The sequence below is a fragment of the Hevea brasiliensis genome, chromosome 4, assembly GCF_030052815.1.
Source record: "Hevea brasiliensis isolate MT/VB/25A 57/8 chromosome 4, ASM3005281v1, whole genome shotgun sequence".
NCBI classification, from domain to species: domain Eukaryota; kingdom Viridiplantae; phylum Streptophyta; class Magnoliopsida; order Malpighiales; family Euphorbiaceae; genus Hevea; species Hevea brasiliensis.
The window spans coordinates 112,714,386-112,740,709 of NC_079496.1; the positions used below are offsets into that span (position 1 = coordinate 112,714,386).

A 26,324-nucleotide genomic window follows, 5' to 3' on the forward strand; every position below is an offset into this window, starting at 1 on the left:
AATAAATTAGCCAATATATAGGAGGGCAGCCTAATTTACATAAGTCTCTCTGTGAAGGTGGAGCTGAACCTTTAAGTTCTCGTATTGACTGTGAAAAACATATTTATGGATTATAAATTAACTTTGATAAAATTGTCATGATTTGTCAATCATGATTTGTCAAAGGCGCCTATCCTGTCTCTGACCTTGGGCGTTCTATCTTTGAAAAAAAAAATTAGGGAATTGAGACCCGCGCCATCTCTCCAGTCTCCACCAGCACTACAGGAGCATATATTGAGTTAAATATCCCATTTGTACTGTATAATTTCCCGCCTCTCCTTTCTCATTTCACGCTCTGAAACCCTAACCATATCCTTCCAAAACTAATGGGGCAGAAGCAACAACCCACCGCCGATCCGACCGTCGAACCCAAGAGATATCGGTGAATGAATCCAGCTCCCATTCACTGTTCTCGTGGTTTTTCTACAACACTTCATCCAAAGACTTCGCTTGAGTTCTTTTATTTCGCATTTGTTTCATTTATCTAAGATGCTTTTGATTTCTGGCTGATTTTTTTTATCTTTGCATTCTTTCTAGTTTCTATCTGCTTGCCATTCATTTAGAAACAACTTTCGCTGCAGATGCTGGAATCGAGGCCAAAGAATGCATTAAAATTTACCTCGGAATGATGATTTTCATGCGTGATGATTACATGTTTCTTATGTTGAACTTTTCGTGTTCCTGATTACTGGTGTCACAGTTTCCAGCAAGGAACAAGTGGATGCTTTTGAAAGTTACTGCATTGATCTAGTTGACTTGAATGGCTTTTTTGATGAGGATGACAAGGGAAAACTTGAACCTCCTATAAAATTGGGAACTAGGGTTAGGGTTTGATGTGTGATATTTAGGAACGGTTAATGATAAATCTTTCCCTGCATGATTTCATTAGGCCACTTGAGCTCCACTTAGACTAAATGCCAAAAAAGTGATGTTTTTGGTACCTGGGGTAGAGTGCTCTTTAAGAATTATTATTCCTATGCCTTGTAAACAAGTGTAAATTTTTATTTTAATTTATGTTTTGCATTTTCTTAATTCCATTTATTTGTTAGGGAAGAAAAGGTGGTGTGTTTGTGGTGGGGATGTTGACACAAAATGAGCAGTTTACACACACACACACACACATATATATAAACTCTTGGCTTTCCATTTTTCATGTTCATTCTGTAGAGGTTGTATGATTGAAACAGAATGCCAAGGTTAATGTTCTCTCCTACTGGGTCAGGTAGTTCACATGGTGATAGGCAATGCAAGTACTGGACATCTTCACAGTCGCTTGATCCCTCTTGTTCTTCTTCTTGTTGATGGTAATATCCTCGGTTTATCTAAGGAAATCTTTATTGCATTACTTTCTTGCTGCCTGGCAGAAAATTCTGTTTTTGAAATATCTTTTTTTCTTAGTCAGGTAGCAATCCTATTGATGTGACTGATCCAGGATGGGAGTTACATGTATTGGTTCAGGAGATGAATGATGAGCAGGGGGACATTCAACAAAGACTTCTGGGTTTTGCAGCAGTTTATCGCTTCTATCATTACCCTGATAAAACATGATTACGACTCAGTCAGGTTCATTTCCCTCCATCTTTTTACTTCAGTTGTTTGACATGCTGAGAGAACAAAAATTATAATTGTGTACAAGCACTTTTGACTGTTTTTTCGTGCACATACACTTCACTCATCAAAGTAGTTGGACGAGATGTTTCTTTAATAACAGATGTTGGTTTTGCCTCCTTGCCAACACAAGGGTTATGGTCGTCACCTTGTTGAGGTGGTCAACAATGTTGCAATATCTGAAGATGTTTATGACTTAACAGTTGAAGAACCATTGGATTACTTCCAACATGTGCGCACCTGTATTGACGTACAATGCCTGCTTTTTTTTAATCCAATGCAGGATGCAATTAATTCAGCTGTTTCAAATCTGAAACAAGAAAAGCTATCAAAGAAAACTCTTGTCCCTCGATTCATGCCACCTTCAACAGCAATTGAGGATGTTAGGAAAACATTGAAAATCAACAGGAAACAGTTTCTTCAGTGTTGGGAGGTTTTAATTTATCTAGGCCTTGATCCTGCTGACAAATGCATTGAGGATTTTGTGACAATCATTTCAAATCGTGTAAAAGCTGATATCTTAGGGAAAGATTCAGGAGGTGGTGGAAAACAGGTGATTGAAGTCTCAAGTGATTATAATCCAGAGATGTCATTTGTCATGTTTAGATCAGGGAATGGGAAATTTAGTAGTCTTCAGATGGTTGAAAATCAAACAAATCAGAAAGAGCAAATGCAACAATTGGTGGATGAAAGGATCAAGGAGATAAAGTTAATTGCACATAAGTTGCGTCCTGTCTGAATTACTTGTAAGACATTCTAGCGGAATAGTTTTTTGCATGTTGAATTGCTAATTCACCTTTCAAAAGATTCTTGTTACGGGGTCCTAGAGATGCTCTGCGTCCGGTGACCTGATGCTGGCCTACAAATGATTGGGCTGTAAAATTTATTGTAGAATAGATAAAGACGACTGATTTCTCTTTTTTCGGTCAAAATCAAAGTAATCATCTAAAGCTTATATCGTAGTCTAGTTTGTGCACTGTTCATTTATCCTTTATTTTTTGTCAGCTACTCTTGTAAATTGAGGTGCATCGTTCCAATCTTAAAAGTTGTTCGCATTTCTGCCTTGCATAATAATTGTTCGCATCCTTCCTGCAGGTAGGGGTGTGTAAACGGTCGGTTTGGTTTCGAATCATATCGAATCAAACCAATAAAACTGAAAATTAAAAATAAAAAATTTTAAAAATTAAATCAAATCGATTATTAAGAGAAAATCGAGCTGAACTAAATCGATAAATATTAATTTGATTCGGTTTTAAATCGATCAAATTGAATTTTGTAAAATTTCATATTTTCAACATTAAATCACAATAATAAAAAAATATAAAAAAGAAACTTATAAATCAAAATTCAAAAATCTTAGGGTTTCCTTTATATATATATATATATAATCGAATCGAATCAAACCAATAAAACTGAAAATTGAAAATAAAAAATTTTAAAAATTAAATCAAATCGATTATTAAGAGAAAATCGAGCTGAACTAAATCGATAAATATTAATTTGATTCGGTTTTAAATCGATCAAATTGAATTTTGTAAAATTTCATATTTTCAACATTAAATCACAATAATAAAAAAATATAAAAAAGAAACTTATAAATCAAAATTCAAAAATCTTAGGGTTTTTTTTTTATATATATATATATATATTAGTAATTTCGGTTCAGTTTATTTATTTTTATTTTTTATAAAAATAATCAAATTGAATTGATTAATTGAAATTACTAAAATTTTAAATCGAATCAAACCGATTAAATTTTAAAATCAAATTGATTAAATTGAATTGATTCAATTCAATTTAATTTTTTGATTTAAACCGAAATATACTCTCCCCTACCTGCTGGTCATGTTCCGTGTTCCAAACAGAAAATTCAGGGTTGAGAAAACAAGGCATAGCTCCTTTCAAGAATCAAGGCACATTTGTCTAGTTGCTTGCAATAAGGACTCGTTCCCTTTCACGATACAAGGAGGAGTACCTTGACTCTTAAAAGGATCTATGTCTAAATATCAACAAGAAATTATTTGTATTTTTATGAAATGATAAGTTTATTTTTTATTTCTTTTAAATAATCATTTTATTAATAAAAATAAGAAAAAACTTAACAGATCATGTCCAAACTAAATCCTAATAGGTCTCCTCAATACACCCCAATATATGACCCAAAGTGTTAAGTTAAAAAATCTAAACTAAAATCAGAAAGTAAGATATTGCATAAAAAAACTTAGAGGCTCAAATTAAATAGTAAAACTAACAAGTAAAATAGGAGGAATTATTAGGTGCACCCGGTGTACATACACTTTCTCTCACAATCATGTGGGACTCACTTCCTATATAATAGGAAGGACCCACTTTCTGTGAGAGTATGAGCACTATTTTTTAGTGCTCCTAGTATACCTAATAATTAGCCAGTAAAATAGTTGTCATTGCGAATAAATGAGTTGCTAAATTATGTTGTTGCTAAATCCAAATTAAAGTTCAACTAGACTCTTGTAAAAATGAATTCTTGTCATACAACTAAACTAAACACAGAAAAATTTTTTCTTCCACGACATAATGAATAGTTTGAAATTTTTTCTTCCAATAACAACTTCTCTACAATCCATTTCAATATCCACATTTCTCATATTTGAAATTTTGAACTACAAAAAGATTTCTCTTAACCTAATAACTTCTACAATTTTTTGAGTAAAAACACTATATTAAAAGCTTGACATACCTATCAGAAATGATCAATTTAAATCTCAAAGGATCGTACCAAAATTAATCTGAGATTGATGAAATACAGCTGCATCCAAATTACATTTAGCACGACCTGCAAGAGGTGTTAATCAGTAAACTTTGACATAAAGGCATAACAACTTGGTGATCGCTACTACTTGGTGACAATTTCCTGCGATGCAATATCTTTACCTTGTCAGATCAACAAACTGCGACAATAACATAATTACCACAGCACAATACAAATTTTTTTATGTAAACTCATAACAACATTAGAGAAAATAAAATCAAATAAGTCACATATACTGGGAAAAGCTTGTGACTAAATAGGGATGCCAAAAAATTGCCAACAAGTTTGAGCCTTTGGGCAATGAATAAAAATGTGAAAAATCTTTTTCTTCGGACCCACAAAAAGGACACACAGAATCCAGACCAATGCCCTTACACCGCAAGCTGGCCTTAGGGAAGGATATTTCTGAGAGCTCTCCACACAAATTTTTTTACTTTGGGAGGTATAGGAAGCTTCCAGATTCATTTTCACTCTTAAAAATAACAAAATATGATAAATCAGCATTGGAATTAATCAAGGCATGATTCCTAAATTTTAATATATAATTAATGTTTCATAAATATTAACAAGATAATTATTTATTTAATGTTTAGAATTTAAATATTTTTAATATTTTCATATTATATATAAATATAACTTAATAAATATTAATTAAACTTATTAAATTACTTAATAATATAATATTAAATTAATTTTTTAATATATACAATTAAATCGTTAATGAACTAATTGAATCAATGTTCCATTAACCCATACCTTCAACCGTTCAAGCTCGACCAAGTTTGATAAATATGCTCATGCAACGACAGAAAAGCACAAGAAATAAAATCTTCACCGAAATAGTAAAAAAGAGCCGCCATTCCGATGCTTTGAAAATTTATAGTAAAATATTAAAATAAGTAAATTACTTTTTAATTTTTATATTTTATTATTATTTTATCTCCATATTTTTTTTATTAACACTTATATCCTTTATTTTAAAAAAATAAATTATAACATTTTAAAGTTGGTTTCAACTGGAATATTTTTTATTAAAATATTAATAATTAAATTCTACATCATTAATTATTTTTTTAATTTAAATAAATAGAAGTAATAATAATAATAAAATACAAAGTTAAATTTTCACACTTTAATTTTTTATATTTTTCGTGTATAAGAGAAATTAATTATAACTGAATAATAATGATAATCTACAGCTGAGAGGGAGGAGGGATGGATTTGCTTCCGTCGGAGACGACGTCGCAGATCGCCAAGAAACATGGCTTCCGGTCACTGAAACTGGTTAACGTAGACCTGGACCAAGTTCTAGAGGACCAACCAGTCGGCGCTGACTATGGCCGCATCGACAATTGCCTCTTTTACTATGTTCGCCGGAACTCCAAGCCTAGAATGCATGCCGCTCTCGCCCTCGCCGTCAAGGCTGGGTAATATCACCGATTTTCAAATTGTATGATATGTGTCGGGATTGTTGTGTTTTTAGGGGCTGATTTTAGGATTGTGGCAGCTCAGTTTTGGAAGAGGAGGAGGAGCGTGGAGTGGTTCACATGGTAGAGCATCTCGCTTTTAGCGCTACTAACAAATACACGAATCACGATATTGTTAAATTTCTTGAGAGTATTGGGGCGGAGATTGGTGCTTGCCAAAATGCGGTCACGTCTGCTGATGAGACTGTATATGAGCTGTTTGTGCCTGTTGATAAGCCGGAATTGCTATCTCAGGCCATTTCTGTCTTGGCTGAATTCAGTACTGAGGTATCAAATGACCTCATTTCTTTGTCTCTTTTGGGTAAGGCTTACTTATACTAGTGTGTATGCCCATGCAAAAATTGTGTAGGTTAGGGTATCCAAAGACGATTTGGATAAAGAGAGAGCTGTTATGGAAGAGCATAGAGGGAATAGGAATGCTAGTGGAAGAATGCAGGATGCTTATTGGATTCTTATGATGGAAGTTTCAAAGGTATCTCTGTTGATTTTCAACCTTTTGGTTGGTGTTTGTAGATTCATTAGCTAGTTATTGCATGATAAATGCATTTATGAGGCTCCTTTAGTGAGCTGAGGCCTGGCTGTTTTGCCTTGTGATTGTTCTTTCCTTACTTTGAGTGATTTAGAATATCATGTTATTTACAAAACCTTGTTTCGTTGCAGTATGCTGACCGCTTACGAATTGGATTAGAGAAGGTGATTCGAACAGTTTCTGCTGAAACTGTAAAGCAGTTTTACAGGAAATGGTACCATCTTCAAAACATGGCAGTGATAGCTGTTGGAGATTTTTCTGATACCCAGGTTTGAAGTTGCTTATGTATATAAGTTCTTTTGCAATTTTATTGAGTTTTCTACTCAAAATTCCTTAACAATATTTGTTCTTCTCTAGATCTCGTTGAATTCTAGCTTGTGCTTTACTTGAAATTTCTCAACAATACCTGATCCTCTCGTTTTCCTTCAGAGTGTAGTTGAGTTGATAAAGATGCATTTCGGGCACAAATATCCTGAACCTGACCCCTTATTGATACCAATATTTGAAATTCCAACCCATGAGGAACCACATTTTTCATGTTTTGTTGAATCTGAAGCTGCTGGGGTTAGTGCACCTTGAAACTCAAATATGAATGGGAAATTCAAAAAAATCTACGACAACATAGAAATTGTCTACTTTAAAACTGTTGTCCTTATTCGCTTGTGGCAGTCTGCAGTGATGTGTTAGGGTTCAACCCTAATTCAACCTCTGAATGCAAAGATTGAAAATAGATCTAGAGAATAGAAAGTAGATGAGAAGAGAAAGAGTAGAATAAGACAGAGCAAAGTCTGTTATTGATTCATTAATGGAATGAATGAATATAGATGAGGATCTTTCCTTTTATAAAGCAGTTACACAACTAACTGTGACTAATTAACAAATTCAGTTCTTCCTTCTAACTTCCTCAACAACATTTCCCTCCAAAACATTCTCTACTTGATTTTCTGCCTAACAATATTATTTCTCTTCTTCCTTCTATAATACGTAACAATACTCCCCCCAAGACAATTTTCTTGTCCCCAAGAAGATTTAAAGTCAGGAAATTGGCTCTAGATAAAAGATTGATCATCCCATGTAGCTTCCTCCTAAGGCAAATGAAGCCATTTAATGAGGCCTTGAAGGACTTGCTGCTATTGCCTGGTTACAGTTCTTATCTTCAACACCCTCTCAGGAGCTACAACAATCATGTCATCCTGAAAAGTGGGAAGATCTTGGACTACAACAGTACCTTCATCTACTTTTCTCTTTAAGAGTGACATGTGAAAAACAGGATGAATGGATTCTGTGGGAGGTAACTTCAATTTATAAGCAACAAAATCCGCTTTAGCCTCCACCTGGAATGGACCATAGAACCTGGTTGCTAGCTTGAAATTCTTTCTTAGAGCCACTGATGTTTGTCTGTAGGGCTGCAACTTAAGGTAAACCCAGTCCCTCACTTCAAAAGTCCTCTCAGATCTCTTTTTATCAGCATACTGTTTCATCCTATTCTGAGCCATTAGTAGATTCTTCCCTAATTAGCTGAGACATGTGCTGCCTATCCTTCACAAAGTCAACAACAGCACCTACAACAGTATTATCCAAAGGCAAAAATGTCAAGGGAGGTGGTTTGTAACCATAGAGAGCCTCAAATAGAGTCATTTTCAAGGAAGAATGATAGCTAGTATTATACCACCACTCGGTCAATGGTAACCACTTGGTCAATGGTAACCACTTGGCCCAATAATGTGGTTGTTGATAACAAATACACCTCAAGTACCCTTCCAGATTTTGGTTTAGCCTTTCAGACTGACCATCTGATTGGGGATGGTATGCTGAAGTATAAGCCAATTTGGTCCCCAACAACCTGAATAGTTCTTTCCAAAAAGAACTAGTAAAGGTCTTATCTCTATCAGAGATAATAGTAATAGGACAGCCATGTAATTTGAAAACAAAATCCAAGAATAATTTGGAAACATCAGAAGCAGAAAAAGGATGCTGAAGTGGCAAAAAGTGAGCTACTTAGTAAATTTGCAAATGACCACAAGAATGGTGTACTACTTAGTAAATTTGCAAATGACCACAAGAATGGTGTCTTTGCCTTTGGACTTTGGCAACTGCTCCACAAAGTCCATAGTGATGTGCTGCTAAGCTTGATGAGAAATAGGCAAAGGTTGTAACAGCCCAGGGGTGGCACAAGTCTCAACCTTACGCTTGGCACAAACATCACAACTTCTGACCCACTCCACTACTGCGTTAAGCATCCCAGGCCAAAAGAAATGCCTGCTAAGTCTCATTGAAGTAGCATTAATTTCTGAGTGCCCTCCTAAGTGTGAGTCGTGATAGAGAGCCAATAAATGCTCCCCCAAATGCCCTGTTCTGTCCACATAAAGTCTGTCTTTGTAAAACAACAGTCCATCTTTCAAAGAGTACCCAGGATGTGCATTTGCATCAATAGAGAGGTGAGAAATTAAGTCAGTAGCTTACTTATCAGTAGCATAGCTATGAATTAATTGTGACATCCATGTAGACTGCAGAGAAGAAGAATGCAAGGCCAGTAAAGTAGCTTCCAAAGGTGCAGGTCTCCTAGACAGGGCATCTGCCACCTTATTATCCACCCCTCTTTTGTATAGGATTCTGAATTGCAGACCCAGCAATTTAGAAACCCCTCTGAGTTGCAAGTTAGTATGCAGCCTCTGCTCTAACAAGTGTTTGATACTCTCATGATCAGTCTTTATGAAAAATGGTCCCTGTTCCAAGTAATGTCTCCATTTTGACACAACAATAGCCAATAATTCCCTTTCATAAACTGACAAAGACTTTGTCCTAGGACTAAATGCCTTAGAAATAAAGGCAATTGGATGCCCATCCTATTGCAGCACAGCTCCCATACCCATACCACTAGCATTAGTCTCCACTATGAAAGGTTTTGTAAAATTTTTCAAGGCTAACATAGGAGCTTGGGACATAGCAGCCCTAAGTTGCTCAAAGGCCTGTTGTGCCTTCTCATCCCACTGAAATGCATCTTTTTTTAGTAAATTAGTAAGGGGCTTGCTAATTATTCCATAATGAGGAACAAATTTCCTATAGTAGCCAATTAATCCCAAGAAACTCCTGAGTTCTTTTACTGATTTGGGAGTAGGCCAAGATACCATGGCTTGTATCTTAGTAGGATCAGTTGCTACACCTTTGCCAGAAATAATGTATCCCAAATAATCAATCTCATGCTTCCCAAAAGAACACTTGCTAAGCTTAGCATATAGTTTCTGTTGTTGCAGGACTTTAAACACTTCTTCTAGGTGTTGCAAATGCTCTTTCCATGAAGAACTATATATCAGAATGTCATCTAAGAATACCAAAAGAAACTTCCTCAGAAAAGGCTGAAAAATGTGGTTCATAAGAGCTTGAAATGTAGCTGGAGCATTTGTCAACCCAAAAGACATGATAGTAAACTCATAGTGCCCATGGTGTGTTCTAAAGGCTGTCTTATGAACATCTGAGGGATTCATTCTGATTTGATGGTATCCAGCTTTCAAATCAATCTTAGAAAAGATTGAAGCACCATGAAGCTTATCTAGAAGATCATCTGTAATAGGAATTTGAAATTTATCTTTAATGGTGAGATCATTCAATCTTCTGTAATCAACACAAAACCTGCATGAGCCATCTTTTTTCTTGACAAGCAACACTGGAGAAGCATAAGGGCTATTACTCTGCTGTATGACTCCACTCCCTAACATTTCTTTTACCAATTTTTCTATTTCAGTCTTTTGGAAGTGTGGATACCTATATGGCCTGATATAAACAGGCTGAGCAGATGACAGTAAAGGAATTGAGTGATTATGGCTTCTAAAAGGTGGCAACACTTTAGGATCCTCAAATATACAATGGAATTTGTCCAATAATAGTTGCAAATCCATAGGATAAATAGTAGAGGATGAATTAGTTGCCATGGCAGCACTTTCAGTAATAGGCCCCTGCAGTGGAGAAATCTGTGGACAGAATAATGGGGTTTGAAAGTCTCCTCCCTTCTTATGAACTAGCTTACCACAGCTCATACAATTCAAAAGTGTTTGCTGTGGAGTGGCATCTGTGATTCCTTGCGATGTAATCTTTGTACCAGCCCTGTGGAAACTGACTGAGGAACTCGCAAAGTCAAATAAAATTGGATTAAAAGTTTTCAGCCAATCAACTCCAAGTATCATATCAAAGCTCCCCATATCCAGCAACCTGAAGTCAAAACAGAAAGAATAATGATGAATTTTCCAGTTAAAATTAGGACTGATACAAGTGCTGGAAATTCTTCTACCATCAGCTACTGTTACTGCAAAAGCAGTCACATCTACCACTGGCACCTTCAAATCCCTTGCTACTTTAACATCTAAGAAGCTATGAGTGCTGCCATAGTCAATTAAAATCAATAACTCCCTGTTCTTATGCTTCCCTAACACCCTTATAGTTTTTATCCCCTGTCTACCCTTAATAGCATGTACAGAAAGGGTTATCTCATTTGCAACTCCACTTCCATCCCCTTCCATAACATCATGCCACACTTCTTCCCCATCTTCCATTTCCTGCCCTTGTATTTGGAATGCAGATTCCTCATTTTCACAAGATTGAATAGCCATCACAGATTTCTGTTGCTTACATTGATGACCAGGAAAGTACTTATCTCCACATTTAAAGCAGGGCCTTGGTTGTCTAATATTGTTGGAATTAGGTGCAGTATTAGTATTTGGTTTAGTAGCAGTTTGGTTGACAGAAGCTTGACTGGTTGCAAGTACTGGTTTTTGGGTGGAGATGGGCTGTTTCAGGTTATTATTTTGATTAGAATTGGGTGGTTTGGGTGCATAAGGAAAATTTTGATGAGTTGGGGCAGGTTTGTAAGGAAAAGATGATGATGTTGGAACAAAGGAAGTTCTGGTACTGTTCTGGTAGGTTCTGGTGAAAGAATTAGGTTTCTTATTACAATTAAGTAGCTGTTCTTGAAATTTGGCAATTTCAAAAGCATGGGCAAGGGTAGTAGGTCTCATCATTCTCACCATGGGCCTAATGTCCTTTCTGAATCCTCCAATGAAACCAGAAAGGAAATATGCTTCTCCCAAACTAGGCATCACCCTTTCCAACCTTATTCTAATATCCTCAAACTTATCCAAGTATTCTTCAATAGATCTCTCTTGTCTCATCTTCATAATTTCTTCCACTATATCCTCTAGCCCATCCTCTCCAAATCATCCACAAAATTCTCTTTCAAAATCATCCCAAGCATGAGATCCATCCCCTTTCATCCAATTGTGATACCCGGCATCAGCCCTATCTATTAAAAATAGGCTAGCAATTCCTACCATTTGATCTTTAGGTACTCTATACACCTCAAAGTATTTGATACATTTCCTAATCCAAGCCCTAGGTTCCTTCCCATCAAATGTCACTAATTTGACTTTAGGCAAGATCTTTGACATACCTTCATTGTCCGCTGTAGATCCAGCACTATTATCTTCTTTTTGTAGCTGATTCCCATTCTCATTTGGTTTGGGCAGAATTCCCTTCCCTCCAAGAGCAGCAGTAACAGATCCAGCTACTTCATTTTCTCCAGAATTATTTCCCTTACTTTTATCCATCATAACAACTGCAAACAAGGATCGCATCTCCTCCAAGATCTTGTCTGCATTTTGCTTAATTTCTCCCCTCAATTCTTCCTTATCCTTCTTCTACACCTCCCACATAACCCTAATCTGTTCCTCCAATTCAGCTATTTTAGCTGAATTAATTGAATCCTGAGTAACTACTCCAGATCTGGTCATCATGCGACTGCCAGAATCACAATTGCAGATCTGATCCCTTCATAACCTGCTCTAGTACCAAATTGTTAGGGTTCAACCCTAATTCAACCTCTGATTGCAAAGATTGGAAACAGATCTAGAGAATAGAAAGTAGATGAGAAGAGAATTAGACTTAGATGAGAAAAGAAAAGAGTAGAATCAGAGAGAGAAAAGTCCGTTATTGATTCATTAATGGAATGAATGAATACTAATGAGGACCTTTCCTTTTATACAACAGTTACACAACTAACTGTGACAAATTAACAAATTCAGTTCTTTCTTCTAACTTCCTCAACAACATTTCCCTCCAAAACATTCTCTACTTGATTATTCTGCCTAACAATATTATTTCTCTTCTTCCTTCTATAATATGTAACATGATGATTAGCTATAAGATGCCTGCAGATGAGCTGAAGAAGGTGAAGGACGACAAGGATATGCTTGTAGAATCCATGTTTCTCTGTGCTCTAAACTAGAGATTCTTTAAGTTATCTCGCAGGAAGGATCCACCCTATTTCTCATGCTCAGCTGCAGCAGATGTTCTAGTTCGTCCATTGAAGGCTTGTATAATGACTTCAGCCTGTAAAGAGAAAGGCACTCTGCAGGCTCTAGAGTCAATGCTCCTTGAGGTGTGTCTTCATTTTGATTTTTAAACTTATTTGTTTTTTCTTTGTTGTTTTTGTTATTGTATTCCCAGCTAACTTAAATATCAGGTTGCAAGAGTATGATTACATGGTTTTTCAGAATGTGAAATATCTATCGATCGAGCTTTACTAATGGCTGAGATTGAGTCTGCCTATCTAGAGCATGATCAAATGCAATCAACCAACTTGAGAGATGAATATTTACAAGTACATTGAAACATTTGTTTTCTTGTAACTTCACAATGATTAATTTGGTGTCTTCAATGGATGCATCCAAATAATTTCTGCTCTGTTTAATTTTGCAGCATTTTCTCCGAAATGAACCTGTTGTTGGGATTGGGTATGAAGCTCAACTTCAAAAAACAATTCTACCGTTTGAGTACTTACTGCATGTTTACATCAACTGGTTTCTGAAAACTGTAATAGATTAGGTATGACTGCTTCTGCCATGATTTATGTTTCCTTAGGGATATTGGCACTAGAGGTATCCAAGGATTCTGAGAAGTTGCAAACATCATGTAGTTGTGTTATGAAGACAATTGAACACCAAGCTTCTGCAACAGTTGATGATCTGAAAAAAGTGCTATTGAAAATAAATATTCTTGAGGGGGAAGGAAGCATTAGCCCTTGGGATGATGAAAAAATTCCAGAGGAAATTGTTGCTACAAAGCCAAATCCAGGGTAAATTCAACTGTTATGTTGCTTTGGAAGTTTGTATTAATATGCCAAGCTCTATCTCTCTCCCTTGTCAAAATAACTTCAGAATTATATAACTCTGTTGGGTTGTATTGTTTCTTATACTTAGCTCGTTTTAGTTTGACTAAATGTTTGTTTTCTATGTTCGAAATGTTGTAGTTTCATGCTTTGATATAATCCTATATTCACTGTCAGCCAAATAGTTTCTTTGCAAGACCTCATTTTGTGTGAGTGTTTGCATTATTTGATTACATTATTATGAACTTAATTAATTAAAGAATTACTCCAGGAGTATCCTACATTAGCTTGACTATTCAAATGTTGTAGCTTCTGAATTAATCCTATCAAATGGCATGCGAGTTTGCTATAAGTGTACAAACTTCCTCAATGATCAGTTACAATTTCATGTAGAAAGTGCAAAATCTGTTTCTAAAATTACCTATCTGTTTGAACTTCTGTTCCATGGCTCACACAATTTCTGTATAAGAATCTCAACATTGCATGTGCTCTCCAACTGTGATTTTTTTGTTTGTAGAGGCAGCAGCACCCTGTTCACCATTCTATGTAGTCTTCTTGGCTAGAGATGAAGCAGATTAGAAGAAAAACTAAGTATAAAATTTCTGAAAATTTGTTGGGTGCAAGCAAAAGGTTATTACTTCTAAAGTTACTTTAGGAGTAATTTTAATTGTTGAGGTGGTCCACTTTAATCATTTTAAACAGATTGCCATATATAGCAGTGAAATCCAATGGGATGGAGTCTTGACAGCCAGATCTCTGATCAAATGAATTTTGAGAAGTGAATAAATAGAGAATCATGACTCAAGTCAAAAAGAATTATAATTTCTTATCGCATGAAGCTGACTCCTCTAATTTCTTTTCGGCGTATAGCTGTGTTTGAGGACCAAGTCCTCTGTCAACTCTTATTATCAAAAATGCCCTTCCTATCTTGACTTGTGCTTTTTCAGCAATTCTCTTGCTCCATCAAACCAAAACATAGCATATATTTGTGGAGTGGGTTTTCCAATCGTTGGCACTATACAGGTTACTATATTTAGTCTTTTGGTTAACTCAATGTTGGTTTGGGCACTACCAAAGCATCAATGGAAGTTTATTTACCAATCCCAAGCTTGATATAGCTTTATGGTCATTACAATTGTGATAATAAGCACATAGAGAACAAATGTGTCTAAATTGATGTGGTGTACCTGTCAGATTTTTGGTAGATGTATTTTCTGCTAAACATAAAAATTGGCGCCACTATGATTTTTTTTTATTTATCTTATTTTTTAGATTTCTGTTATGGTTCCTATTTTGCAATTGAATTTTGATGCCCATATAACAGCACCATATTAATTAATGCATTTAATTTGTGTCACTAGTGAATTAAGAATACAATTGGTTATGTGGAAGCCATTAATTCTAGTCAAACACTTGTTCAACAGGTTCTCTTTACTGGGTTCTCATATGGTGGATTGTCTGAAATCCCAGAAAGTTATTATTTTTCATCCTCAATGGGATCAACCATTGCTGGAGAAATTGGTGTATTTGGTTATAGACCATCCATTCTAAGGGATATGGTTGCTGGTAGGAGAGTCGAAGTTGGTACAAAACTTGGAGCATACATGAGAACTTTTTCAGGTGATTGTTCGCCCTCAGATCTGGAAACAGCTTTGCAGGTTTGCTTTGTTATGTTTGTTACATTTATGGCAATATTTATTTATCATGCTTTTATGATGGATACAAGTTTGATGCAGCCAAGGAATTTGAGAAAATTCATAGTGAAATACTCAAGAAGCTTAGTATCATGTTTCAGTTTTAATGTAGAGTTTACTGGGGAAATTATAAAGTACTTTCTAGTTCTTTTAGAGTTTTACTTGTGTGTTTATGTAAATATATTAGATGTTGGTCCTTTATATAAGTCATAGAGATAATTTTGTAATTTCATATTTGCTGGAAAGATCTAGATTTCTTGAGGAATCTTTATTTAGAGTCCTTTTTGGTTAATAATTACTTTTTGGGATCACTTAAAGGTTAAGGTTTACCTTTAGAGTCCAAATCCTTAAAGTTTAATTATTACTTTATAAGTCCATTAAGTACCTGTGTTTGTAATGTTGTTTAGAAGTTTTTTATCAATGTGAATTCTAGCAATTATGCTTTGAGTTGTGTGATGCAATTTAACCCTATTTGTGATGCCTAAGGAAGTTTAGATATGAAGCATGAACCTTATTTTACTGTTCACTGCTCGCAAATCATTTCGTCTTGTTTAAATTTACTTCTTAATTCCATCATTTCACAAATCCTAATTCTCCACCCAAATTCTTGCTCATTTTAGCCTTCATAAAAGCCTCAATTTTCAACATTAATTCTAAGACCTTCAGGTTGTCCTGCATCATAGTTGTATCTGCCTTTCTGTGTCTCTTAAAAAGGAATTTCATTTTTTGTTTTCGGTTAGATTTAAATTGGGAACTGTTCTTGAATCTATATGATCTTTTTCCCCCTTCTTTTTGTTTGGATGGTGGGGTGCAGGGGACAAGATCAGAACACCGATTTGCACACTGCCAAATGCCAATGTCACTTACACACTGTAGCGGTCATTATCAAATATCTCAATTCAATCATACTTTATTCCAACAAAGTGCAGTAAAAGAATGCTACATGTCATTGCCTTTTCTCCCCATCTGGTGCAATGCTTTTTGTTAACTTATGTGTCTTTTCTCCCGTTATAGCTTATATTTGGGTTTTCCTTGACCCTGTAGGACCTTCATGTCTAATCTCATCTTTTGATGCTGGTGGAGTAGTCATTCCGCATAGTATCGGGCAAAACCAAATTTCTCCCCTATTATCCCCCTGTTGACCCATAAAAGTGTAATTGCAATCATGAACATCTTATGTTCTGTAGAAAGAGAATTAGGTTGTGTATATTTTTATCAAATAGCTACCTTGCTCATCCTTTCTGTTTCATTTTTGGTGTGGCTTGAATAGCCTATGGGAAACTTGGCTGATGGGGAAGGAGAGGACAATCATGCCATACTGAGTTGGATGTATCAGCAATAAGATGTCTCCTAGATCATCATATTTGCGTTCAATAACTACTTCATGTCTGACGATTCAGAAGACATGAGGAAATATTTTGTTTCTTTATCTTACATTCAAAACTAGAAATGACCATCATGCTCTCCTATCATTGACAGTATGAACTATCCTATCCTGATTCACTGAACCTAATATATAGAAGGATTATCTTTAAGTTTTGGCAAAAATTGGCCTCTTATATTAATATGCTTGTTCCAACAGCTTGTCTATCAACTATTTACAAAAAATGTAATACCTGGGGAAGAAGATGCCAAAATAGTGATGCAAATGGCTGAGGAAGCAGTTCGTGCTCAAGAGAGAGATCCTTATACTGCTTTGGCAGACCGAGGTAAGGAGCTCAACTATGGGAACTGCTATTTTTTTAGGGTATGCTGGATTTCCTCTGTTGGGCTCACTATCACTTTGAAGATAGACGTGCCCTTCTTAAAATTTGGGCTTTGTTTATGATTTTGCAGCCTATTAGAATAAATGATCTACGAAAAGTTGATCCACTAAAAGCTTGCAAATATTTTAACAGCTGTTTTAAGGATCCTTCAACTTTTACTGTTGTGATTGTTGGAAATCTTGATCCCACTATTGCACTTCCTCTGATATTGCAGTATTTGGTGAGTTGGTAGTCCTTTTAATTATGCGAATGTGGAGATATTAATGTTGCATTGACTGATTGTGATTTTCCATGCAGGGTGGAATACCAAAACCTCCTGAACCTATTCTCCACTTTAACTGGGATGACCTCAAAGGTTTACCGTTCACATTTCCTACAAGCATAATTCGGCAATTAGGAAAGTATTCTATTATCTATTTTCAGTGGTAGAAAAGGTATGTAACTTTCATGAAACATTGAAGACAGTTAATCAGAAGGTTCTGGTATGACAAGGGGAAACGGTAAAGTTTTGATTTTTCTATGACGAGGAAACAGCCAATCATACTCTCGCTCTTTCTTTCTTGATCAGACAATCAATTACCTTTTTCTGTCCCAGCTGAATAGATATCACTTCTGGTCCCTGTTTTTCTTTTGAATTTGAGACAATAGTGAAACTTCCAATATCTTCATTACTAGCACTTATGTCTCTGTGCCTGTGAGCCCGTATATTTTCGTTAGGTTGAGATGTGTTCTAATGCACTTGCTATTCTTGTAGTAAAGTGGTATGAAGCCCCATGGTGGAAGCACAATGTTCAGTTCAGCTAAGCTTTCCTGTGGTGCTGAAGAACGGGACAATGGTTTGTGGCTGTTTATGATAGTCCTTGATTTTTCATGACTTCATCTCACTGATAATTGAGAATGTCCTTTTATTCTGTTGGAAAATTTTAATTGACAGGTAGAAGAGATTCACCGTGTTGGCTTCCTAAGCAAACTTCTTGAAACAAAAATCATGCAAGTGCTACGTTTCAAGCATGGGCAGGTGTGTATCTCATATTCTTTAGTTTACATGTTATTAACGGTTCGCTGGATTGTTCTTGATTTACCTTTCTGCCCCATATATACTCAGCTGGTGTTTGCGTGTTCCTTGGCGGTAATAGACCTTCTAAAACTGATGATATACGTGGTGACTCAACTCAACTCAACTAAGCCTTTATCCTAAAAATTTGGGGCCGGCTATATGGATTCGCTTTCTCTACTCTAAACGATTTTGGGTTAAGTCCTCAGAAATGTGAAATGCTTCTAGGTCGTGTTGTACTACTCTCCTCCAAGTCAATTTAGGTCTATCCCTTTTTTTCTTTCTATCCTCTAACCTAATGTGCTCTACTTGTCTAACTGGAGCCTCCGTATTTCTACGCTTCACATGACCAAACCACCTTAATCTCATTTCTCTCAACTTATCTTCGATTGGCACCACTCCTACCTTTTCTCTAATACTCTCATTACGGACTTTATCTAGTCTAGTATGGCCACTCATCCACGTTAACATTCTCATCTCTGCAACTCTTATCTTAGACGCATACGACTCTTTCAGTGCCCAACACTCACTACCATATAACATAGCCGGTCGTATGGCTGTACGGTAAAATTTTCCTTTCAACTTATTGGGAATCTTACGATCACATAAAACTCCCTTGGCACGTCTCCACTTCAACCATCCGGCTTTAATCCTATGACTAACATTTTCCTCACATACCCCATCTACTTTAAGGACTGAGCCTAGATATTTAAAGTGATTACTTTGGGACAGTATCACTCCATTCAAACTAACTCCTTCCCTATCACCAGTTTGGCCTTCACTGAACTTGCAATGCATGTATTCTGTCTTCGTTCTACTTAACTTAAAACCCTTTGACTCTAGAGCACTTCTCCAAAACTCTAGCTTTCTATTGACTCCTTCTCATATCTCATCTATCAGAAAAATATCAACCGCAAACATCATGCACCAAGGAATATTTTTTTGTATATGTTTCGTCAATTCATCTAAAACTAATGTAAAAAGGTAAGGGCTTATAGCTGAGTGTCAATTGGTTCATTTTTTTTCCCTGTTGATATGGCAATACTTCTTAATAGGTTGATCTTGCTTTGGATGAAATATTACGGCTTCAAGAGGAAGGGCCTTCAGATGAGGATGTTTCAACTGTACTTGAACTTGAGCAAATGGCCCCCGAAAATGGATTGCAGGTTAAGTTTATTAACTAAAGTTACCAACTTTTAATTTCCTTTTGGAAACCCAGGTGATATAGAATAGAAATTTTGGAAATGTTTCTTCTACCATCTCAAATTCTCAATCCTAAGTAGTTGCAGAACTCCTAATTTTCTTCTTTTTGTTTGTTTTAGGTGATCTCACAGCAGAAGGCTCTTGAATATGTGAAGATTAAGCAGATTATACTACTCTAATCTTAGTGCTGATTTCTGATTGATCTTTCAGGAGAACTTCTATTGGCTGGAAAGGATTTGACGGAGCTACCAGTCAAGAATCTAAATGGTGATATGGCCAATGCCTTTGAGGTTGGTGGTTTATCCAAGTTTTCCTAAACTCTATATTGCAGTTTCTCTATTTTGTGCCATTGACTGTTTTTTAATCTAGAAGTCTCATGGAGTGATGCTCTTTATTGAGGTAATATGGAGTTGCAACCACAATCATAGTTAATAAAGAAGCTGAAAAACCAAGCTTAAAATTTATGCTTTTCTTATTTTTTTTAAGACCATATCATACAAGAGTTCTGGAATATGTTTTAACCAGTAAATTGTTATGGTGTGCATGAATCATTTTATATAAAGTTGGTAGTGGTAACATCCATACGAGATGGGTAGTTGTAATTCCTTTTTCCCCCACGTGATAATCTGAGTCAGTTTTACTTGTGGAAAAAAATGGTCATTCTCTGTGTTGGATTTCACTTCACGATGTGATTACTTTCTATAAGTTCCCTAATTAGGACAGAATACCTGTGTGAATGGCAACAGCAGCTCTCATTGTTGTCAGACGCACAAATAGCCCCTTCTTTTTTCCCTCTATCATGTTCCCTCAGTGCTATGATTATCAGAATTTTATTTTTGGTTCAGATTCAAGATTAAGGACGTTCTAATGTACAATCTCTTGCCACATCAACAGTGCAGTTGACACTGCAAAGGATACTGCCTTATCCTTGCAAAAAACAGTATACTGCAGTCGTTTTAATGCCTCAGACATCGCGCTTTCAATTGCTGAGGTCATTCTTCAAATCTACTCGTACCAGTTATGCCAGAGATGCCAAGGTCTGTTTGATTGTTTTAATCTCCCAAATGTCATTCAACATCTTTCACTAAGATTTTACATGATATTTATTTAGCAGATCTATGTAGTTTGGAAATCAATGTTCTGTACATGAATTAAAACTTGTAGAAACTGCTGAAATAGCTAATTGTTCAGATCAAGTGTCTGCATCTTTCCCTCCTTTATACACTCATATATTGCCATTTCAAATTTTGATGCCCATTTAACACATTAGTGTATTGGTGATGGCAGATCATAGCAAGTATTGCTGGTTTAACTGTTTTGGCTCTCACTTTCTGGAGACATTCAAGAAGTACCCTGAGATCTTAGGAGGCTTTTGGTTAGATGAGTTTTCTTATACTCGGGAAGAGCAGAGAATTTCTACAGGAATTTAGAATTATTTACTAAAGATTTGATTATAGGCATTTAGCTCCAAGAAAAATAATATCACCACTGGTTTAGGCGAAGCATCTAGTTTTATACATGAACCTCTTGTGTATTAATCATTTATGATCTGATCAGTCTGTATAATTCGTCAATTATTCAATAATAATAATAATAATCATAATAATAATTATTATTATTATTAACTTTGTAACGCTGATGATAAATAATACTTGATTCCCTTCTTAGATTTTTGCCTTGGACATCACTAGATGTGAAATTTGATTATCTTAGTTAACCATTTGAGAAATTCTTACTTAAATTTGATTCATTATTAACTCAAAATATAAGGATGTAGGACTCTATTTAATGGATTGATCTTATCATACATTTTGTATTTTAAATCCATGATAAATCAAGTTTAATTAAGAAAAATCTCATACATAATTAAAAAAATATCTCCTTGTAACAAATTAAAGGCATGTACTACATTTTATTTGTTTATTTATTTTTATTTTTATTTTTATTTGTTTCTTTTGTCATTAGTTTGCCTCTGCTGTTTACCCCGGACGCGGAATTGGAATTTTGCATGTTAAAAGTGGTGTCTCCTGTCTGAAAATACCCTAATTTTGTTGGTTGCAAGACGTGGAAGTGCAAGGGAAGAGCTTTAATAAGTTGTGTATTGTCATGGAAAACCTGAATTGTCTTCAAATGATGCATGTCAATCTTAAGAATTATTTTTTAAAATTCATTTAATTCTGAAATATTTTGATTAAAAAAAATCAAAACTAAAAAGTTGACAGGGAGCGCCCTACCATCACAATCGGAGCAAAAAACACAAAAACCTAGGAAACCATCCATCACCATCGGAGCAAAATCAATTCCATTTCCCTCGGTACATGCAACCATGAAGGGAAAGTGAGCAATCAAGAAGAGGTGACCACGTCAATGCGAACCAACCCTACATCAATAGCCGAAGTCATCGATGGGGTGGATGGATAAGGCAACACGCAGGGTTAAAGAAATCAAAGGAAAGAAGAAAAAAAATTACTAAAGCAAGGTTTACATTTAGTTTATAGGCTGCGCCTGGTAGATAAACTTGACTTGTGAAGTTGGGCCTCCAGTCTTTGGGTATATAAACAAGAAAAAAAAAATTAAAAAAAAGGGAGTCTAAGACTTAGTTGAATTGATCCGATTGGTTCTATTGTTTCAATTTTTTTTAATTAATCAAATCAAATTAAATAATCAAAATTTTCTTAAAATGTTAATTGAATTGAATTGAAATTAAAATTTGAAAAAATAAATTGACTGAATTTGATTTAATTTTTAAATTATAATAAAAAAATTGTTCACCCTTATCTTTGCTCTCCTCATATTAGGTGTAAATGTGATCTTTTAATTTGTACGACAATTAGGGGTGAATAATTAAAAAAAAGAATAAACTTCACATATTAATATCTTAATCTTGGACCGAATTTAAATAAGAATGAAGGATCAATATTAACATAGGTATCAAACTGAGCCATTTAATGGAAGAAGACATTAGATAAACTTCATCTCCATTCATTTGAAAAAGAAATTAATGTATCTCAAAAGAAAAAAAAAAAAAGAAAGTTAATGAAGCTAAATAATTAAATAATAACTTATCGTAAAGAAATAAAATAATAATAATAATAATAATAACTTAACGTAATTTGTAGAAACCCGGGCCATGTCGAGCCCACATGGCCCATATTGACCTCTATCCCCTCAAGGATAAAATAGTCATTTCGTTAAACCGTAGATCTTTATTAGGGTTTTATGTTCTAATTTTTCAGTTCATTATCATTCTCGCACGCCTCTCTCCTCCGGCTATCCATCGTAGGCGAAGGTATCTTTCTTCTCTCCCTGTTTGAGGTAATTTAGTTGGAAAAAAAATATATATAGATTATGGGTATTGGAGATCTTAAAGTGAAGTGCGTTACTGAATGCAGGTAAGTCATCTGGGTGAGTGAAAATGGTGGATAAGACCAAGGGGAGAAAGGAGGAGGTGGTTACCAGAGAGTACACTATCAACCTTCACAAGCGCTTGCATGGATGGTAATCTGTCTTCCTTTATATATGTTTCAGTGTTTGTGAGCGCTTAGTTCTAAAAGTTTCTTCTTTTTTCGTTGGCTCTTTGGATTGTTTTTGGTACTGCTTTGTTAACTGGATAACTTGTTTATTTACGGCTTTGGATTGGCCTTTATTTGAATCTGTTAATGTTTAGATTAGTAGTTATGGTTTCAATGTATTTATCATTTATTAATGGTTGCTTGATGGAGACAGAGAATAGTTGGGTTGTACAATTGATGGAGATGGAATTTAAAAGATGCTGGATACTGATGTTGGTTGCAATAGCCATTTTTTATATATATTTATTGGGAAATGGGTATTCTTAAGTAACCATGGCCTCATTATGGTATAGGTAGTAACATAGCTTTACCTTAGGATCATAAATGTTGGTTTTAGGGATTTCTTTCTTATAGCCAAAAAGCTTGCTGTTTAGTTGGGTAGGGTTTATGATGAAAATGGCATGCCATTAGGTGTGCTTTGGGAGAAAGAAGACTGGTAAAGTTGGTTTAGGTAATGCAGATTTATGAATTATCTTATGTCATTTTGAACTGTTGATTGGCTTCACCTCTGCTCTCGTAAATCTTAAGAGCTTCCAATGTGGCAACCTTCCTGCATCTAGACACATCCTTGTGTTACTAACCTTGGAGAATATCATTATATATTCCTGTGTTTGAGTGGTGTAAGTAGTTCATTTATTTATAATTGCATTTAGGAGTGAGTTTGTCTTTCCTTCAGTGAAGTGAGGAATTTTTATCGTGTTCTGGTGGATGGCAGCATTGCACAATTTGCCATCATGTATCACCTTGATATTATTTTATGTTGATGGCAGCTTATTGTACGTTTTGATAATTGAATGCTGGTAAATCTAATTAATTTGAAAATGGACTTGCACTCCTGCAAATGTTAAGGTTACCTGATCTATTATTTATTTGTTCATATTGCTGATCCTTGCTAAATTTTGGAAGAACAGCACCTTCAAGAAGAAGGCTCCCAATGCTATTAAGGAGATCAGGAAGTTTGCTCAGAAGGCGATGGGAACAAAGGATGTGAGAGTGGATGTTAAGCTGAACAAGCACATCTGGAGCAGGGGGATCCGAAGTGTTCCTAGGAGGGTCAGGGTTCGCATTGCTCGCAGGAGGAACGATGATGAAGATGCAAAGGAAGAGCTCTACTCTCTTGTCACTGTTGCAGAAACTCCATCTGAAGGACTAAAGGGCCTGGGCACAAAGATCATTGAAGATGAGGACTAATCCTTCTATTTGTGTGAAAAAGATTTCCCATCACAGGCTATAGGTTAAATGGGAGTTCTTTTTTGCAAATGTTGAGTGTTTTCTGACGGATGAATCTTTCTTTTTCTACTAAGATAATTTCATTGCCGTTACTTAGATTTTCATACGGTATTTGCCATATGGTTATTACCTTAACCATACTGGACGCAGTTACTATCAGTGCTTGACCTTAATCTTTGTTTTTTCAAACAAAATATTACCGCCTTTGCCATATGGTTATTACTATGTTTATTACATGCCACAACATTCAGATAGAAATTTCATCAATACGTGCAACTTAAAAACCTGAAGAAACTCGTAACAATCTACTTTTAGAACTACCCAGAACAATGGAACAAGTTGATTTAATCAGTAAGTGCCAAATCCATGCTTCCCATGTTGTGATCGCATGTGAAATTAAGCGAGTAACCATTCATTTTTATAAAAGGGAGCAAGTAGGTAGTTTCTTTGTATGATATAATTCTTCATTTTGAAATTAGCCATCCAAGTAGCTTCTGTTTTTCCAACCTGCTATTCTTGAAAACCTACTCCATGAGTTCAAACCCAATGAAGTAGAAAATGAAAATGCAGGTCAACAGAAATTTAGCTGGCCTTAAAAGCATACATGTAGCCTCTTAGTTTTCTCACTTCTGATGATGACAGGGTAAGTAGATAGTCAACATAGAGACAAATACCAGCTCCCTGCAATTTAAAATATATACGTATGAAATTATAAGTGAACTTATTGATTAAACGATCATAACTAAAGGGAGCCAGGGATAAAGGGTCCAAATGGAAGCCAGAGGACATCCCATCGAAGTCTTGACATCCTATGGCACCGATAAGTATCATAGTAACATATCTATGTGCTAGAATATTGAGCAAGTTACACTGGACTCATTTTCAGCTACCGTGAGCTAGTCCAGCAGCAGCACAGGGGCAAAATTTTAGACATAGTAAACGGACAAAGTAGATATGTACGGAACTCCATAGACCTTAGCATGTAATATAACCAGAAAAATGCCGGTATAAGCCCAGTAAACAATGAAGTACCAAATCCATCGCCTTTGATGTTCTGAATTATAAGTAAACCCACAATGGCCATTGAGCATGCTAAAACAGCTACCCAATCTATTATATCAACAAAAAATTAGCAACAGAAATACATTTTACTATTATGCAAGGACAGCAATAATATAACATAGAACTAACAGATAGAAGATTTCTCAATTTGAATGGTAAAAATTAAGTATTCACCAGTGTAGTCCATTAAGCAGAATCTAAGTGAGGTCAAATTGGCATTTTAGAAATAATTTGGAATTGAAAAGGCAAACACATAAGAGAAAATCAATAATCAAGAGAATTCCATTCAACTATTTAGAGTGAATGACTGATCAAGCTCCATCACATTGTCATTCATTCCACCCTTTTGGGGTAGAACCCACTTTTCTATTAAGGAAATACATCCAACAGTTACCCCTATGAATTTCGAAGGAAGATTTATTTGAGGCATAATCAATTGAAAGAATAGGATAAGAAGTAAACCATATAATTTCCAACTTGATCCTTCTAAATGCAAGAAAGAAAAGCAGCTTTACTGCAACCAAACTGTACTATTAATTTCCTTTTGACAATGATAATGCAAGTCTGGCTGCAGGCTAACAAGGAAAATGATATCTTTCCATGCGATTCCTAGACATGTAAGCATGTGACCCTATGTGGATACTATACGTTAACCATGAGATGCAGGAATGAAGTCATCATTTTGCACCACCTTTATAGCAAAAGAATAATTCCAATTAATATCATTGTCGCAACGCGTTTTGCTTTTGCTAGGCAATTCACAATGAAATGAAAAGAAGAGGAGCCACTACTCTAATTTTTGTAGGAAAAATAGAAAAAAACTTTTTATTATATTTTCAAAACTTTTGTTTCAAAGAAAACGATCTACTTTTATTCTAGAGATTAAAGGTTCGGGCTCCTTATACGTGTGGGGAAGGTGTTAGGCATCATACGTCTCCCAAAATGGTAGATAGATTTAAGAATGTGCTCAAATAAATTAATGTCAATAATTTAAAATGGAGCTTAATTTATAATATTGATTCATTGCATTTGATCGGAAATATAAATGTAGAAACGCTTAAATATCTCACTATTAGAGTAAGTCAAATACACAAGTAAGTGAAACGACCTTAAAAGTGAATTTTGACTCCATTTGA

General features: G+C 35.4%; 1 protein-coding gene and 2 pseudogenes across 1 annotated transcript; all 3 read left to right on the plus strand.

Annotated features, from left to right (window-relative positions):
- Window positions 1-364: 364 nt before the first annotated feature.
- Window positions 365-2,609, plus strand: LOC110633684 (histone acetyltransferase type B catalytic subunit-like; annotated as a pseudogene).
- A 3,001-nt stretch (window positions 2,610-5,610) lies between these two features.
- Window positions 5,611-20,912, plus strand: LOC110633682 (zinc protease PQQL-like; annotated as a pseudogene).
- A 1,746-nt stretch (window positions 20,913-22,658) lies between these two features.
- On the plus strand, window positions 22,659-24,230 carry LOC110633708 (60S ribosomal protein L31). Its single transcript, XM_021782431.2, has 2 exons — window positions 22,659-22,822; window positions 23,808-24,230. The coding sequence occupies exons 1-2, from the start codon at window positions 22,740-22,742 to the stop codon at window positions 24,085-24,087; spliced, it is 363 nt and encodes a 120-aa protein (XP_021638123.1). The 5' UTR covers window positions 22,659-22,739; the 3' UTR covers window positions 24,088-24,230.
- Window positions 24,231-26,324: the final 2,094 nt, after the last annotated feature.